Here is an 18,228-nt window from a genome sequence, read left to right as displayed (position 1 = left end):
TCGCTCAGCACGTTGTTTTCTCACAATATGCATGCTGCCACACCGGCCTGCAGCCATATATCCATGTATATAGCTGCAATCCAGCTGCCATTATATCTATCTGATGGTGTCATGCATGCACTTGATTGATTTGCTGTTGATAGGCGATTCTATAAACAAGGTCTTGGAGGCTCAAGTTGCCAACAACCCAGCAGCCATCATGTCGCGCAGGCTATACCAACACGCAGCGGTGATGTCTGCTTGGGCTCCGGCTGCCTATACGCTCGTCTTGCTCCTGTATCTTCTAGCAGGTGCTGTCGTCACTGCTAAGACCAACAATGGTGTTGATCCTGGTCCTAGGCAGCAGGAGCCCTCTATGCCCGTGGACTCCAGCGGTGACGAAGCCCTCTCTGCGTTGACCTGTACGTTCGCGCGTATTTGTAGCAGGATCCATATTATTTTTGTTTTCTTACAATAGTTAGCTAAGCGCTGTTGTGTTCATGAGGCTATCTTTGTTCATCCCACCTTATATATTTTAAAAAACTCCACTCCTACAGTCTGAAGCGAAAGGCAATGTTTTAGGCCATAGTTAGTTTTTTTAGATAGATTATCTTTATAGTATATATTTAGGCACAATGTATAGATATAATCATATAAGTACATGAAAGAAATCTAAAAAACCAACTTTGTACCTTCTCCATCTATATTAGTAGTTGCTTTATATAAAAGAGAAAACATTTTTTTAATAAATCCTTCTCTTTTCAAGACAAGAGAGAAAATAATAATTAAAAAAAAGCAGTGAACCTTCTCGCGCTCGGCAGTTGGCAGTCCTGTCCTGTGGACCGTATGACGTGTTTATTTATGGGCGGCGCCTTCGTCTCCACTCCCCACCGGAGGAAGGAAGCGAGAAGACCAGAAGGTGAGAAGAGAGAGAGAGAGTGTGTGTGATCGGTACAAGGATCACCGCTGTGCCTGCGCGTGCTGCTTCACCGAATCGAGTCAGATCCTGTCCGAATCCGAGCTAAGGTCAGCGTCAACCTCCGAATCCATGAACTCCTCTGCCGCCATAGCACCTGGTCGCGCTGGGCCCTGGCCGGCTGGACGCCCGACCTGGCCACGGCGCGATTTCCGCTGCCCGGCTAGGGCTGCCCGCTGACCCCCGCCCGCCTCCGCCTGGCCGTCTGGCCGCCCCCCGCCTGGTCACCTAGATGGCTGGCCGCGCCCCTAGATTTGGGTTCCCATCTTGTTAGGACTCCCATCTTCGTTCATTTTGCTGTGTGTCCGTCGGATAGATGACTAATGCATCCTCAAAGTTCTCCAAGGTGGAGCCTTGCATCTTTGTGTGTTTGATTTGGTTGAGCTGCAACCCGTGCTGCTGTCCTTTTCAGCATAAAAAAGATTTAGATGTAGGTTGGCATTCGGATGAAAAATGAACCGTGAAAAAAAGGAGATCCATTCACCTTGTGTTCTGTCATTTGAGCACGGATCCTTTAGTGTATAGGAAAGCGTGATATTTCTGATAATCTTCTGCTTTTCAGAGAAAAGCTTTGAGTAATTGAGATGTATATTTCTCTACTGAAAGAAAAAGAGGGTTTTTGAAGCAATATGAAAGCCTGATGCTTTCGTTCTTCGTTTTGTTTAAGATCACTTTCCTCCCTTGTTCTTATGAAATGTGCAACTCTTTAATCAGGGATGGCAACCGGTAGTGAAGCCTCGAAGGCAGCTGAGGCTGTGGTTGACTGGCATAAACACGACAGCAAGAGGATGCTCCATGCGGTTTACCGTGTTGGGGATCTGGACCGCACAATCAAGTATGCTGCTGTATTGTAAATGACATTTGCAACACCTGCAGCTATGATTATGCTTTTTTATGTGACATTATATGATTCTGGTAGGTACTACACGGAATGCTTTGGGATGAAACTGCTGAGGAAAAGGGATGTTCCTGATGAGAAGTACACCAATGCCTTCCTTGGCTTTGGGCCAGAGAACACCAACTTTGCAGTTGAATTGACATACAGTATGTTCAGGGACATGTGAAAGTTTTGTTTATGGCACAATTGTTTCACTATGCTACTAATGTTTGCAGTTGCACAATTTGTATGTCAACCTGATAAAAATGTTAGCAATTGATATTTTTTCTCTTTATATGAACTGACCTAATTCTTTCTCTTGGACATTATTTTCGTTTTCTGTAACTTATAATATGGTAATAACTTCACCCTTATTCAACAGACTATGGCGTTGACAAGTATGACATTGGAACGGGCTTTGGGCATTTCGCAATTGCTAATGATGATGTAAGCTTTGTCGATTTGCAATAAGCTATTCATGCTGAAGAATTATGTTTTATATATGATATCGTGGATGCAAATGCAGGTGTACAAGTTAGCTGAGAATATCAAATCCAAGGGTGGTAAGATCACCCGCGAACCTGGTCCTGTCAAGGGAGGATCCACTGTTATTGCCTTCGCACAGGATCCTGATGGCTACATGTTTGAGCTTATCCAGAGGGCTGACACACCTGAGCCTCTTTGCCAGGTCATGCTTCGTGTTGGTGACCTTGAGCGTTCTATCAAGTTTTATGAGAAGGTATTTTCTTTCCTTTTGTAAAGATGGGCTATTCCAAAAGTTAGAGATGCATTTTTTTCTTTTTATCTCTAGAGGAGCAGTCTCATTCTCATACATGATGATGTATTGTTTCTTTCCTTTCGTGCAGGCCCTAGGGATGAAGCTCCTAAGGAAGAAGGATGTACCTGATTACAAGGTACTTGCAGTTATTTGGCATTTTTTTTTCTCTCGAACACGCAGGAGAGCTGCGTATCAATATATAAAAGAGAGTGGAAAAGGCAGAGCCTTACAATTACAAGACCTTGCTCCCTAAAATGAAACGAAAGGGTTAGGAACCAGACAACAAGTTCAAATACAAGAGGGGGGGGGGGATGGGTGACTAACTGATCACTTGCGTCATGTTTCCAATTCAAATGGTCCTCTTTGTGAGAAAGATTAATGCCCTCTAAAATGTCCCAGACCTAGATATATTGAATCAAACCCTCCAAGGACAGAGCACGACTGATGTCCCTTACCCAACTATGGTTGGCTAGAGCATTAGCCACAGATGTGGAATTAAAACCATGCTGGAGACACATGCCACCACCTCAGCTGCAATGTGTAGAATGGACTGGCCATGAATCCATTGGTCTGTGCAAAATAAAGTGTTGGCCCTAGATCCAACATGAGTAACCACAGATAGTTTGAACATTGCATGCACCTGAGGTTGGAGTGGGATATCTAGACCTGTCCAAGTTCGTCCAACATTAGTTTTACTTAACCACAACCATCTCATTTGAAGCGCCCAACATATTGTTTTCAGATTTGGTATTCCAAGTCCTCCCAACTCAACTGGTCTTGCAACCTTTTCCCAAGCCACTAGGCAATTACCCCTTCTCACCTCTTCCTTTCCCTTCCAAAGGAATGCTCTTCTTATTTTGTCAATAGCCTTGATCACCCATTTTTGCACATTCATTACATCAACAATAGCAAATCCTTTTAGTCCCAAGCAAGTTGGGGTAGGCTAGAGTTGAAACCCAACAGAAACCACAAGTCAAGGTTGAGACACATGGATATCTATTTTCTATGCACGCTTATTCAAGGTTAAATCTTTGGTTATATTTCATCTCTTCAAATCACCTTTTATCGTCTCTTTTCATGTCAACTTTGGCCTTCCCTTGGCTCTCTTTCCATTGCTTCTGTGCCTTAGAATCCTACTGCACATTGGTGCCTCTGTAGATCTTCGTTGGACATGCCTAAACCATCTCAACCTGCGTTGGACAAACTTCTGTTCAATTGGTGCTCCCCCTAGCCTATCACGTATATCATTGTTCTGGACTCAATCCGTTTTGCATGGCAATAAATACTGAACATGTCTTCTCGTAGGCCAACATTTTGCACCATACAATATAGTAGGTCTCATCACCGTTCTATAAAACTTGTCTTTTAGCTTTTGTGGTATCCTCCTATTGTATAGAACGTCAGATGCTTGACGCCACTTCATTTATCCTGCTTTGATTTTATGGTTAACATTTTCATTAGTATCTTCATCTTATTGTAGCATTGATCCTAAATACTAAAAGGTATCCTTCCTAGCACCACTTGACATTCCAAGCTAACATCTCCTTCCTCATGTGTAGTAGTGCTGAAATCACATCTCATATATTTAGTTTTGTCTAAAACCTTTGGAGTATTTCGCCACAACTCTAGTTTTCTATTTACTCTATTCCGATTTTCATCATCTAGTACTACATCGTCCGCGAAAAAACTTACACCAAGGGGATATCCCCTTGTATGTGCCTTGTGACCTTATCCAAGCAAAAAGGTAAGGGCTCAAAGTTGATACTTAATGTAGTCCTATTCTAATCAGAAAATCATTTGTGTCTTCATCCTTTGTTCAAACACTTGTCACAACATTGTTGTACATGCCTTTAATGAGTCCAACATACTTCGCTGTAGCTTTATGTCTGTCCTAAGCCTACCACATAACATTCCTTCGTATTTTGTCATATGACTTCTCCAACTCATTGAATATCACTTGTCTTATTAAGAAAATAGCTTCCATGGTTGACCTTCCGGACAATGAAACCAAATAAATTGGGATAGCAGAAAGCTCAAAACATACCATGGAACCTCTTCCAACTAGGTTCATCACTGAGGCAATCCAGCCATGTAGCCAGCCATCTAGCCGATTTCTCTATTTTTCAATCCACGACCAAATGTCCCTTTTTCTCAATTTTTTATTAGAGATAGGCAACCCAGATAGGTTCATGGAATCTCTTTTGTTGGGCACTGAAGAGTGTTCTCCACTTCCTGGATATTCATTTCTTCACAGCGGATAGGAGCTAGAGAACTCCTATGGAAATTAGTAAACAACCCTGTAGCTTCCCTGAAATTATCAAGGATGCCTTTTTTTCTCGAATACGTCTGAGAGCTGCGTATCATTATATTAAAAGGAGACGAAAAAGGGACTAGGGTCCAAATCATACAAGAAAACATACCCACCCACCCAAAACACACGCACTCACACTGACACACACACCACACTCCAACACCACAGCACACTTATAAACTAAGCCCCTCCCCATTTAGCCAGGGTCGAAAAGAGTTTGCAATTCTTCCTGCCTGCCAAAAGCCATAGCTGCAGCTCTTCTCTGAACCCCTCCTCTAGGCAAGGCATGGTTGCTCCATCTAAAACACACCTATTTCTATGTTTCCAAAGGCTCTAAGCTCCAAGGATGACAGCACTGTTGAAATCCTTTCTTTTGCCTTTGGAACTTTAGATGAAGCTTTCCTCCACCTGTCAACAAAGCAGGCATCTCTTCTCTTAGGTACCACATCAATAAGGCTAATTGGGGATAAGATAACGTGTTAAGATATGCTGCACAATTTCTTCTTGGTCACAAAGAACACAGCTCTCAGGATAGTCAACCCCTCTTTTTTGAAAGGGGTGCCTTTTTTATTTGCAATCCCTCAGGGACTGGGGGTAAGAAGAGAGCAACATCATCAGTATACAAAGAAATCCAGAATTTTGCCTCTCTCTGGGACAGTGGCTGCAATAGGCCATCTTCTTCTGCTTTAGCAAATAAGCTGTTAAGCACATCCATAACTAGAATAAAAAGTATTGGCGACAAGGGATTTCCCTGGCGTAACCCCCTCTGGTGGTGTATACGTTCCCCTGGTTCACCATTGACCAACACTTGGGTAGATGATGTGAGCAGCAGATTAGATATAGGTTTGCACAATAACCATCCAAAGCCTAAGTGTTTCAAGACCTTCAAAAGGAAGGACCAAGAAACAGAGTCGAAAACTTTAGATATGTTCAATTTCAGGAACAGGTTAGGTATTTTTCTTTGTTGCAGCACTTTGATTGTTTGTTGGACCAACATATAAATTATCATGAATACATCTCCCCCGAATGAAAGCATTTTGACTAGAAGAGACCAGCTGGTTCAGATGGGGTGAAAGCGTATTAGCCAAAATCTTTGTAACCAGTTTGGCAAAGCTGTGCACGAGACTTGTAGGCCTGAAATCTCCTGCTTGAATAGCATCTTCTTTTTTTAGGAATCAGGGTCAAATAGGCACTGAAAGAACGCTGCTACGTTTTATAGTATTGAGAGAAATGGTGTAGTGTTCTCAGTTTAGTGGACTGAACATTTTGACCCTTATACAGTATACCATTGCCATGTTGGGCTATGCTGATGAGGACAAGACAACTGTTCTGGAGCTGACGTACAACTATGGAGTCACAGAATACAGCAAGGGCAATGCATATGCTCAGGTCTCTATGAAATCTTTATCTGGAGCATTTTTTCTAGTTGTATTTTGGCATTTCTTAATTGTTTAGCTGATGTAAGCGCAGGTTGCCATTGGCACCAATGATGTGTACAAGAGCGCCGAGGCGGTTGATCTGGCGACCAAAGAACTAGGTGGCAAGATTTTGCGGCAGCCAGGGCCTCTACCTGGGATCAACACTAAGATCGCCTCTTTTGTTGATCCAGATGGCTGGAAAGTGGTATGCTTCCATCTGTTTCTATACAGTTAGCTGCTAAATTTCCGCGTAAAATAAAGAAGTTAACTGTTAAATCGATTGGTGCTTTCTTCAAATCAAGAACCAGTGCCAATAAAAATGATTGATGCTTTGCATAAACTTCGGCACTACTAGTTTCGAAGCTTAAACTTGATGCACCTGTGAAGAGCCAAGTGACTGTGAAAACAGGATTCTGTTTCATGGGTGTACACACTGGGAAGCTAAAGCTATAGGTCCAATATCTTTATCAACACTAACATGCCATCTCATGACTATTGTGTTTGTTTGATGTGACTCCACATCGCATGGTTGCTAATGTGACCTTTTGTCCTTAACATTGTAGGTTCTGGTTGACAACACCGACTTCCTCAAGGAACTCCACTGAAGGCTCGGGATACCCAGGTGCTGTGCTAGGATGTAGTAATGCTTGTCTGTGGTGTAATAAGATGTGGGTGGTTTGTTTCTGCCCTGATGAACTTATAATACTGAATGTTGCTACAGAGGTTGTGCTTCTGCCAGTGAGGTTTGGGATTTGCTATGTAACTGTGCCTGCGGGCTCCGATTCTGGCGCTGTTCGTACACTGTAGAAGCCAGTGAATCCCAATAAACCCAGCTTCACAGGCTCCTCTTATCCCGTAGACCCTAGTTGTTTTTGGGTGGAGCTGGAGCCACTGACCCTAGTCCTTTTTTTTTACCCGTTTCATCTCATGCATCCACATTCAATAGGAGGTAGCAGACTTACCCATTGCCTGCTTATTGATGCTAAACAAAGCGATCTGAAGATCGTGTAATGCCTGACCCTTTGCCGTCGCCGATCGCTCGACGTGAGCACAGGAAGTTCACGATCGGATCGAGAAACCCTGGGTCTCGTGTTTTGTTTCTGTTTTTCAGATGGTGAATAGTTATCTTACAGAGTTCAGCACTTTTAAACCACTACGCCTTGACCTGTGGGTCCATTTTAGGAATTCCCAGCACACACGGCTCACACAGGGGTTTCCTATTACAGCACAGTAGTCGGTTGTTCATGCGTTGCGATAGCTCACAACAATATCCATATAAATTATCCACCAAAAAGATCTCAAGGTTTTTTTATTGATCGATTCTGTTCTCCGCGTAATATTTTTTTATTTGACTAACCGAGTTGACATCGTGGTAAAGGAAAGGTCATGTAGATAGACGATGTCGAGCCATCGAATGGGAACCATAGACAGCAAATCAGAGACCTCCGTTCTACGTCTCCCCCACTTCCAAGGTTTCGTAGAGTAGGAAGGGAAGGAAAGAGGTAGTTCGGAGAAGGACATGACGAAGACATGGACATCTAGAGGCGATATATACCGCTAGATATATACAAGGAGAGAGCACGCAAGCGGAGAAAGAAGTTCAGCCAGAGCAGCTCCAAACCGAGAGGCACCCGCACCAGGCTTCAGCCCGAAAAGGGCGAGAAAATGCGAGTGCCTTCCAGCCCTGGACCCGCCGAGGCGACACAACACCACCACCAACTCTGTAGCATATGCTGACTGCTGCTGCGCTACGGGCCTTGGTTGTCCACTATCTCAGATCTGGACTCGTCATCGCCAAGATAATCTAAGCGTGGCAGGCGCCATTGTGTCCTCCTCGGCGGCACGCACGAAGAAAAGCCAGGAGCAAGACCGACTCGCTCATACCCGCGTCGACGAGCATCGGTCGGCTCGCGTCTGTGACCGTGGGCAGGGGTAGCAGGTTGGGAAGGAAGAACAGGGCGAAGGCCGGGAAGACGAACGGGATGTCCGACGACGATGAAAACGATGGTGCGTGCATGCTGTGAAACACCCTCGTGTATATGCAATAGTCACTGCGCGGGTCGGTGTCGGGGCTGGTGTCGGACGAATACGGGGAGGAGGCGCCTGCTCCCATGCCCTCTGCCGAGAATGGGTGGCGTGGAGGCGAAGGCATGAGGGGAGAGAGAAAAGAAGCAGGATGACGAATGAGGTGGCAACAACTAAGGCGAGAACCATCATTATTGTGTGGAGTTATAGATGGTCAAATGGGTCGTGTTTGGCGGGCTGGTCCGGGGCACGACCCATTTAATAGTGCTTGGGCCATCCCGACACGATCGTCGTGTCGTGCTTGGGCCGTAGCCTCGGCCCGTAGTGCTGATCCGGTCCGATACGATTATATTTTTTTATTTTACAAAACTCGTATATACATGTATACAATTTATATTTAATAATAAAAACAATTAATCATGATGTTCTACCGGTTAGATGGCTTCACTCAGTGTCTCCCGTCCTTCTTCCATCAGAGCTTGGATTCGAACCTCACCTCCCGCACCACTTTATTTTTAATATTTTATGCTAATTTAACCACCCGACTGGCTAACGGGCCGGATGTGGAGGTTGTGTGTATGGAGGGGTGCAGCGGATTAATTTGAGATAGATGTAAGGGATTATTTGTAAAAATATGACGCAGGATGACCGTTGAAACTGATGCTTTAAGTATAGTAGAGATTATGCTAACAAGTGGACCCTATTACATGGGCGACTTAGCCTGTGTGTCCAACCTGACAATCTGAAAGCCAGTTCAGATGTCAGGGAGCATAATTTGGGTGTTATCCTGATTGGAAGCTGGGAGCATAATTTGGGTGTTCTCCTGATTGAAAGCTGGGTTGTTTCTTGCACCCTTTTTCTACCGTCTGAACTGAATTTCTAGAAGCTACAGATTGCCAAATTTACAATTTCCATTATAGCTCGATTGGTGTCGATATTGGAGCATAGAATTGGAAATTGAAATCAACTTTCCTAATTTCTATTGTTTGGTTGCACACAAAATTGAGTTTTGGAATTAGAGATCCAATTCCTTGGAATTGGACTATAACTAGAAACTGTAAATCCCTGAATTTGGGGGTAGAATTTTTTCTTCTTTTCTCTCACCAAATTCGGGCGTTACTCTCTTTTCTCTTTCCCCGTTTGCTCCTTCTTCCCAATTTTAAACCAGTATAGCGGCAGGTGTCCGTGTCATGTATAAACCAAAACCTAAGTGTCATGGGTGTTGCATCATGCCGAAGCACATTTCTTTGTCTGAGGTTGAGGGTTCGTCTCGTTCCGTTCCGGATTTTGATTCGCGTTTTAAGTCCGTTTAGTGGTCCACGCGCGTCGTGGGTTTTCAATCCGCGAAGTGGCTCGGCCCAGCCCAACTTAGCCCAGCCCAGCTCAGCCGGCCCGGCCCGCCCCGGCTTGCGCGCCCCTGGCGCCCAACCCCCCCCCCCCCTGCGCCCCCCCATCCTCTCTCTCTCTCCCTCATTTGGATCTCCCGCGCAACAACTTCCCTCTCCCTCTCCCACCTCTCTCTCCCCGTGGTGCCCTAGGGTTTGGAGACGGCGATCATCGGATTTTGGACCCCGAGGTGAGCTTCCCCTCCCCTCCCCTTCTCTTCTCTCTCTCCCTCTCCCTCCTCTTCTTCCCCCCGCGCGCGTCCTCCCTCGCCCCTGCCCGTCCCTCCCCGCTCGCCCCGGCCCGCGGCGGCGTTCGGCCCCCCCGCCTCGGCCCTCCCCGGCGGCGCTCGGCCCCCTGCCCGTCCCTCCCCGCTTTTGTTATCCCTGTCCTTGATTACCTACTTGGGTTGGATTATTACTGTTTAGCTTTATGCTATTGCTCAACTATAATCAATGAACATGATGAGATTATCTATGATACGCTGTTTTCCCTTCTCTTATTATGATGTTGTACTTGTGGCCTCAAGGGGGCTCGAGCGGTTTCTCGAGTGCCTCTCCGTAAGGACCTGTTCTATGGATGACCGCCCGGGAAAACAGTGCAACCATGAGGGCAGAATAGGAATCACGGCTTGTGGGTAAAGTGCACAACCTCTGCAGAGTGTTTGAAAACTGATATATCAGCCGTTCTCGCGGTTATGAGCGGCCAAGGGAGCTCCAGTGATTAGTGGTACTTGATCAGAGACATTGTGGTACAGGTGGTTATGAATCGATGGTTTTGGTTATGACTATGGTGCTGGTAAGTGGTATTCTTTCCGTTTGGAAAGGGTACATCGGGTTAATAACTTGGGTAATGCTAAAACTTGGCTTTCTACTAGTAAGTAATAATCTGACCAACTAAAAGCAACTGCTTGACTTATCCCCACATAAAGCTAGTCCACTACAGCCAAACAGGATACTTGCTGAGTATGTTGATGTGTACTCACCCTTGCTCTACACACCAAACCCCCCCCAGGTTGTCAGCATTGCAACCACTGCTCAGGCGAAGATGAAGCTGTGGAAGGAGACTTCCAGGAGTTCCAAGACTACGACGAGTTCTAGGTGTGGGTTAGCGGCAACCCCCAGTCGGCTGCCTGTGAAGGCCGCAGTTATCTACGTTTCTTTTCCGTACTTTGATTTATTGTAAGAACTATATGGACGTCTCAGACGCATGATGTAACCGACTATTTCCCTTATTAATACTATTTTGAGCACTGTGTGATGATGTCCATATTATGTAACTGCTGTGTACGTGAATAACTGATCCTGGCACGTACATGGTTCGCATTCGGTTTGCCTTCTAAAACCGGGTGTGACATAAGTGGTATCAAAGTCGTGCTGACTGTAGGACCGCTAGCCTAGAGTAGAATGGCCGTTCTAAGGACTATAGACCTCTGTCCCTTCCTTGACTTTGATATCCCTTCAAAAGTTGGTCATACCGACCAAACCTATGTTCTACTATATATTATACCTTGCTGAAAATCATGTTTTATTCTAATCCTTCATTTACTTATGATTCATTATTTGCTGGTCATATTAATTCTGTTCTCACCCTTTTGCTTGCGATGTCTTTTATAGATGGCTCGACTTAGACACACTGCACGAAAGTCAGTCATCCCCTTCTTACCCTCCCACCTTGCTGAGCGTCCGCTTCGCCGTCCCGTGGCCGGACAGTCCAGCCACTTGGAGAGACTACACCACCGCCTGCGTGAGGAGCAGGAGCGTCGACGACAGGAGCAGCAGGGCTCTTCTTTCTCGCTCCACCAGGAGATAGAGTCTGTGAGGAGCTGCTCCCCTGTGCTTCCTCTGGAGGCGCCCCCTGCACCACCACTGGGCGTCCCAGCCTCTGGAGCAGCTGCTGGAGGAGATCCAGACGACGGAGGTGGCGACGACAGCTCGAGCCACGACACCGACTTCTCTGCTAACCTTGAGCCGGAAGGATGGGTTGCTCGACCCATCACTCGCGACGCTGCTCGCGGGTGTCACTTCCACGATGCGCTCGACACCCTGCTACGTCGGGCATTTGACCGGCATACTTGGTCCGTCGAGTATCGCTGTGTGGTCTACCAGCACAGTCGCGGGGTCTACCCGGACCGCTGGGAGGCAACCTGCTTGGTGCGCTGCCCGGAGAACAGTCTCCAGGGTGCTGAGGTCTGCTCAGAGCACTATTCTATCTCTGAGCGGGACTCAGCTGAGGCAGCCATGCAAGATGCTGCACGGCGTGCGCTTTCGCACTACTGCTCGGTTTTCGGTGGGGCAGCTGATGGTCTTGACCTGAAGTATTACCCCCGCCGTTCATCTGGCAGCACAGGAGGCGTGATTGTCTCACCTGTCGGTGAGGGCAATCCTAGGTTGAGCAGCACAGTCAACCTAGCCGCCGTGCTAAACACGGAGCTGGACCATGCATTAGACGAGCTGAGTAGGGCTCGTGCTGAGATCGCCCTGCTGCGGGCTGAGCGCGCGGAACGTCGTCACCTGGACGGTGGTTCCCCCGCTCCCGTCGGGACTCAGCACCCGTACCGCTCACCTCAGCGTGGACCTCAGTCTTATGGCAATCCCGACTGCAAGACCAAGATAACTCTAGAACCATAGATCGTTAGAGTTGGATCTTGTAATTAATACGAAATATACATACATAGAAGCTACAGTCTTAGCGTTAGTCTCGGTCTTAGTTAGTCTTAGTTAGACAGGGTAGTTTGCTATATCCTGTGCATTTATGTTTGTCATGATGAACTATGTTTGGTTTGGATCTTTGTAATGACTGTCACCAGAGTGTGGGTATCCCCTGCATTTTGGTTTGTCTATTATGTTAATGGAGTTAGTTATATAATTGGGAAACCTTTTATTCCACTTTCCTCTTTATCTGAGAAGCTGTGTGGTCTGTGTTGGAGATCAGTGAAGATGCTCATCTGTTCAGTGTTGTTGAAGAATTCTATTCTCTTTCCTTATGCTGCAAGATTTGCCAGATCAGTTCTGATGTGTGGTTGCATTCTGCAGATGTCAGAGAACAGGCGCAGAGGAGGAAGGCGTGCTCAACAGGAGCGAGCCGCTCCGCAGGATGAGGTGCCCCAGCAGCAGCACCTGCCGCCCCCGCCCCCGATGTCCATCGAGCAGATGTTTCTGATGCAGAACAGTCAGGCAGCACCAGCTCAGGTTGGAAACAGAGCATGTTTCCACTGTGGAGAGCAAGGCCACTGGGTGATGCAATGTCCGAAGAAGGCAGCCCAGCAGCAGTCAGGCCCCAATGCCCCAGTAAAGCAGAATGTGCCTCAGCCTGGAGCAGGCAATCGCCCTCAGCCGCGTTATAATCATGGAAGGCTGAACCACTTGGAGGCTGAAGCAGTTCAGGAGACCCCCGGCATGATAGTAGGTATGTTCCCAGTCGACTCCCATATTGCAGAAGTGTTATTTGATACTGGAGCAACGCATTCTTTCATTACTGCATCGTGGGTAGAAGCACATAATCTTCCAATTACTACCATGTCAACCCCCATTCAAATTGACTCAGCCGGTGGTAGAATTCGAGCCGATAGCATTTGTTTGAATATAAGTGTGGAAATAAGGGGGATAGCGTTTCCCGCCAACCTTATAGTAATGGGTACTCAGGGAATAGATGTCATCCTAGGGATGAATTGGCTAGATAAGTATCAGGCAGTTATCAGTTGTGATAAGAGGACAATCAAGTTGGTGTCCCCACTAGGAGAGGAAGTGGTGACCAAGTTAGTCCCGCCTGAGCCAAAGAAAGGAAGTTGTTATCAGCTTGCTGTCGATAGTAGTGAAGCAGACCCAATCGAGAGGATCAGGGTTGTGTCCGAGTTCCCAGATGTGTTTCCAAAGGACTTACCGGGTATGCCACCAGAGCGGAAAGTTGAGTTTGCCATAGAGCTTCTTCCTGGAACCGCCCCTATCTTCAAGAGAGCTTACAGAATATCTGGACCAGAGTTGGTTGAGCTTAAGAAGCAAATTGATGAGCTGTCAGAGAAAGGTTACATTCGGCCAAGCACCTCGCCTTGGGCCGCCCCTGTCTTGTTTGTAGAAAAGAAAGATGGCACCAAGAGGATGTGTATCGATTATCGAGCTTTGAATGAGGTCACGATCAAGAACAAGTATCCCTTGCCCAGAATAGAAGATCTGTTCGACCAGTTGAGAGGAGCCAGTGTGTTCTCCAAGATTGATCTGAGGTCAGGTTATCATCAGCTCAGGATCCGACCTTCGGACGTTCCGAAGACGGCATTCATTTCCAAGTATGGTTTGTATGAGTTCACAGTGATGTCTTTTGGTTTGACCAATGCGCCAGCATTCTTCATGAACTTGATGAATAGTGTATTCATGGATTATCTTGATAAGTTTGTGGTGGTATTCATTGATGACATTCTGATTTATTCTCAAAGCGAAGAAGAGCATGCAAGTCATTTAGGGATGGTATTGCAGAGATTGCGAGAGCACCAGTTGTATGCAAAGTTGAGCAAGTGTGAGTTCTGGATCAGTGAAGTCCTGTTCTTGGGTCATATAATCAACAAAGAAGGATTGGCTGTGGATCCGAAGAAAGTGGCAGACATTTTGAACTGGAAAGCGCCAACAGATGCTCGAGGAATCAAGAGCTTCATTGGAATGGCCGGATATTATCGGCGATTCATTGAAGGGTTTTCGAAGATTGCGAAACCAATGACAGCGTTGCTAGGCAACAAAGTTGAGTTCAAGTGGACCCAGAAATGTCAAGAGGCCTTTGAAGCGCTGAAGGAAAAATTGACTACAGCGCCTGTCCTAGTCTTGCCTGATGTGCACAAGCCCTTCTCGGTGTATTGTGATGCTTGTTACACAGGTTTGGGATGTGTGTTGATGCAAGAGGGAAGAGTTGTGGCTTACTCGTCCCGACAGCTGAAGGTTCATGAGAAGAACTACCCAATCCATGATCTAGAGTTGGCAGCAGTGGTTCACGCACTGAAGACATGGAGGCACTATTTGTATGGACAGAAATGCGATGTTTACACAGATCACAAGAGTCTGAAGTACATATTCACTCAGTCAGAGTTGAACATGAGGCAACGAAGATGGTTGGAGTTGATCAAAGATTATGAGTTGGAGATTCATTACCATCCAGGCAAAGCAAACGTAGTGGCAGATGCTTTGAGCAGAAAGAGTCAAGTCAATCTGATGGCCGCTTGTCCGATGCCTTATGAGTTGGCCAAGGAGTTTGACAGGTTGAGTCTCGGATTTCTGAACAATTCGCGAGGAGTCACAGTTGAGTTGGAACCTACCTTGGAGCGCGAAATCAAAGAAGCGCAGAAGAATGATGAAAAGATCAGTGAGATTCGGCGACTGATTCTAGATGGCAGAGGCAAAGATTTTCGAGAAGATGCAGAAAGCGTGATATGGTTCAAAGACCGCTTGTGTGTTCCCAATGTCCAGTCTATTCGGGAGTTGATCCTTAAGGAAGCTCATGAGACAGCCTATTCGATTCACCCTGGCAGTGAGAAGATGTATCAGGATCTGAAGAAGAAATTCTGGTGGTACGGAATGAAGAGGGGAATCGCAGGGCATGTGGCTATGTGTGATAGTTGTCGAAGAATTAAGGCAGAGCACCAGAGACCTGCTGGATTGTTGCAACCGTTGCAGACCCCTCAGTGGAAATGGGATGAAATTGGTATGGATTTCATAGTCGGATTGCCTCGCACTCGAGCCGGCTACGATTCCATTTGGGTAGTAGTGGACCGCTTGACCAAGTCAGCCCACTTCATACCTGTCAAGACCAACTACAGCAGTGCAGTATTGGCAGAGTTGTATATGTCTCGGATCGTTTGTCTTCATGGTGTGCCGAAGAAGATAGTGTCAGACAGAGGAACGCAGTTTACCTCTCACTTCTGGCAGCAGTTGCATGAAGCCTTGGGCACGCATCTGAATTTCAGTTCAGCTTATCATCCGCAGACAGATGGCCAGACCGAAAGGACCAATCAAATTCTTGAAGACATGTTGAGAGCCTGTGCATTGCAAGATCAGTCCGGATGGGATAAGAGATTGCCTTATGCAGAGTTTTCCTATAACAACAGTTACCAGGCCAGTTTGAAGATGTCACCATTTCAGGCGTTTTATGGAAGGAGTTGTAGAACTCCGTTGCAATGGGATCAGCCTGGAGAAAAGCAAGTGTTTGGGCCAGACATTTTGCTTGAAGCCGAAGAGAACATCAAGATGGTCCGAGAGAATCTAAAGATAGCGCAATCGAGACAGCAAAGCTATGCAGACACAAGAAGAAGAGAGCTGAGTTTCGAAGTCGGAGACTTTGTCTATCTGAAAGTGTCACCGATCAGAGGAGTCAGAAGATTCGGAGTGAAAGGCAAGCTAGCACCCCGCTACATTGGTCCGTATCAGATTCTTGCAAGACGTGGAGAAGTGGCCTATCAGCTCAGTTTGCCCGAGAATTTGTCTGCTGTGCATGATGTCTTTCATGTGTCTCAGTTGAAGAAGTGCTTGCGTGTGCCAGAAGAGCAGTTGCCAGTGGAAGGTCTTGAGGTCCAGGAGGACTTGACCTACGTTGAGAAGCTAGTGCAAATCCTTGAGGTTGCAGACAGAGTCACCCGAAGGAAGACCATCAGAATGTACAAAGTCAAATGGAATCACCACTCTGAGGAAGAAGCAACCTGGGAGCGTGAGGATGATCTGATGGCTAAATACCCTGAGCTCTTTGCTAGCCAACCCTGAATCTCGAGGGCGAGATTCTTTTAAGGGGGATAGGTTTGTAACGCCCTGAATTTGGGGGTAGAATTTTTTCTTCTTTTCTCTCACCAAATTCGGGCGTTACTCTCTTTTCTCTTTCCCCGTTTGCTCCTTCTTCCCAATTTCAAACCAGTATAGCGGCAGGTGTCCGTGTCATGTATAAACCAAAACCTAAGTGTCATGGGTGTTGCATCATGCCGAAGCACATTTCTTTGTCTGAGGTTGAGGGTTCGTCTCGTTCCGTTCCGGATTTTGATTCACGTTTTAAGTCCGTTTAGTGGTCCGCGCGCGTCGTGGGTTTTCAATCCGCGAAGTGGCTCGGCCCAGCCCAACTTAGCCCAGCCCAGCTCAGCCGGCCCGACCCACCCCGGCTTGCGCGCCCCTGGCGCCCAACCCCCCCTGCGCCCCCCCATCCTCTCTCTCTCTCCCTCATTTGGATCTCCCGCGCAACAACTTCCCTCTCCCTCTCCCACCTCTCTCTCCCCGTGGTGCCCTAGGGTTTGGAGACGGCGATCACCGGATTTTGGACCCCGAGGTGAGCTTCCCCTCCCCTCCCCTTCTCTTCTCTCTCTCCCTCTCCCTCCTCTTCTTCCCCCCGCGCGCGCCCTCCCTCGCCCCTGCCCGTCCCTCCCCGCTCGCCTCGGCCCGCGGCGGCGCTCGGCCCCGCCCGATCTCCCTCCCCGCGGCGGCGTTCGGCCCCCCCCCCGCCTCGGCCCTCCCCGGCGGCGCCCGCCCGGTCTCCCTCCCCGGCGGCGCTCGGCCCCCTGCCCGTCCCTCCCCGCTCGCCCCGGCCCGCGGCGGCGCTCGGCCCCGCCCGATCTCCCTCCCCGCGGCGGCGTTCGGCCCCCCCCCGCCTCGGCCCTCCCCGGCGGCGCCCGCCCGGTCTCCCTCCCCGGCGGCGCTCGGCCCCCTGCCCGTCCCTCCCCACGGCGGCGCCCGCTCGGCCCCCTGCCCGCCCGGCGGCGCCCACCCGCCCCCGCCCCTCCCCTGCTCGCGCGCAGCGCGGCCCCGGCGCGCCCCGGCGTGGCCCGGCGCGGCCCCGGTGGCCCCTGCTCGCCGGCGCGACCCCGGCGCGGCCTCCGGCCCCCGGCGCGTCCCCGGCGCGGCCCCGGCCGGTTCAACCGCCCCTGGACCGGTTCAACCGCCCGTTCCCGTCCCGGCCTCGCCCGACCGTATCTTCGCTCGCCCGCGCTCGCGGTGATTATTCGTTAATTATCGTGTTGCGTCGCGCGCTTCGCTGCGCGACGGATTTGTCTAAATTCAGATTCTATCTTGTGTTGCGTCGTGCGCTTCGTCGCGCGACGATCCATTTTTGTTTCAGGTTGTTTAAGGTGTAACGCCGCGTGTGTATTCACGCGACGTTCCACTTTGGACTCAGTTTAGCCGACGTATGCCGTCGTGCGCTTCGTCGCGCGACGCTTAACGTCTCCTCGTAACTAAGGCGAAGTGTCTCGTTGCGTGCTCGGTCGCACGACGAGTCGTTAACTTTTTAATTTGTTTTAGAGAGCCTTGTCGCGCGTCTCGCCACGCGACCATCTTTTTGTTTATCTCCACCTGCTTATAATAATTAGACATGAAACATGACTTTACTTTACGCTAAACATAGTGTCTACATTAAATTTCCTTCCATTAAGCGAGTAGTTAATTTATAATCATGTAACGTGATCGTTTCTCGACTATCTTTTCCTCTTTCTCTCTTAACCGTACTCGCGAGCCCGCGTAGAACGTCTGT

At 48.1% G+C, this 18,228-nt stretch overlaps 1 protein-coding gene across 2 annotated transcripts; it reads left to right on the top strand.

Annotated features, from left to right (window-relative positions):
• Window positions 1–726: 726 nt before the first annotated feature.
• LOC542115 (glyoxylase 1) lies at window positions 727–7,251 on the top strand. Of its 2 annotated transcripts, none has more exons than XM_008664093.4 (9): window positions 727–898; window positions 1,670–1,790; window positions 1,875–1,999; window positions 2,215–2,279; window positions 2,359–2,571; window positions 2,699–2,746; window positions 6,203–6,310; window positions 6,392–6,544; window positions 6,903–7,197. In XM_008664093.4, the coding sequence occupies exons 1-9, from the start codon at window positions 826–828 to the stop codon at window positions 6,942–6,944; spliced, it is 948 nt and encodes a 315-aa protein (XP_008662315.1). In that variant the 5' UTR covers window positions 727–825; the 3' UTR covers window positions 6,945–7,197. The 2 variants fall into 2 exon arrangements, with proteins under 2 accessions (XP_008662315.1, NP_001358548.1); NM_001371619.1 differs by having other exon boundaries at window positions 879–1,005; window positions 6,903–7,251.
• The last annotated feature ends 10,977 nt before the right edge of the window (window positions 7,252–18,228 follow it).

This window comes from Zea mays, chromosome 10 (assembly GCF_902167145.1).
Source record: "Zea mays cultivar B73 chromosome 10, Zm-B73-REFERENCE-NAM-5.0, whole genome shotgun sequence".
NCBI lineage: Eukaryota > Viridiplantae > Streptophyta > Magnoliopsida > Poales > Poaceae > Zea > Zea mays.
The sequence above is the reverse complement of the archived record's forward strand: the minus strand, read 5'-3'. Positions and strand labels throughout refer to the sequence as shown.

What these genes read in the sequence shown, in the direction of transcription:
- LOC542115 (XM_008664093.4), top strand. Translation starts at nt 826, where the DNA reads ATGACGTGTTTATTTATGGGCGGCGCCTTCGTCTCCACTCCCCACCGG. An exon ending in TGCAGTTGAATTGACATACA is followed by an intron (nt 2,000 to 2,214) that starts GTATGTTCAGGG and finishes CTTATTCAACAG; the next exon opens with ACTATGGCGTTGACAAGTAT. An exon ending in CTATCAAGTTTTATGAGAAG is followed by an intron (nt 2,572 to 2,698) that starts GTATTTTCTTTC and finishes CCTTTCGTGCAG; the next exon opens with GCCCTAGGGATGAAGCTCCT.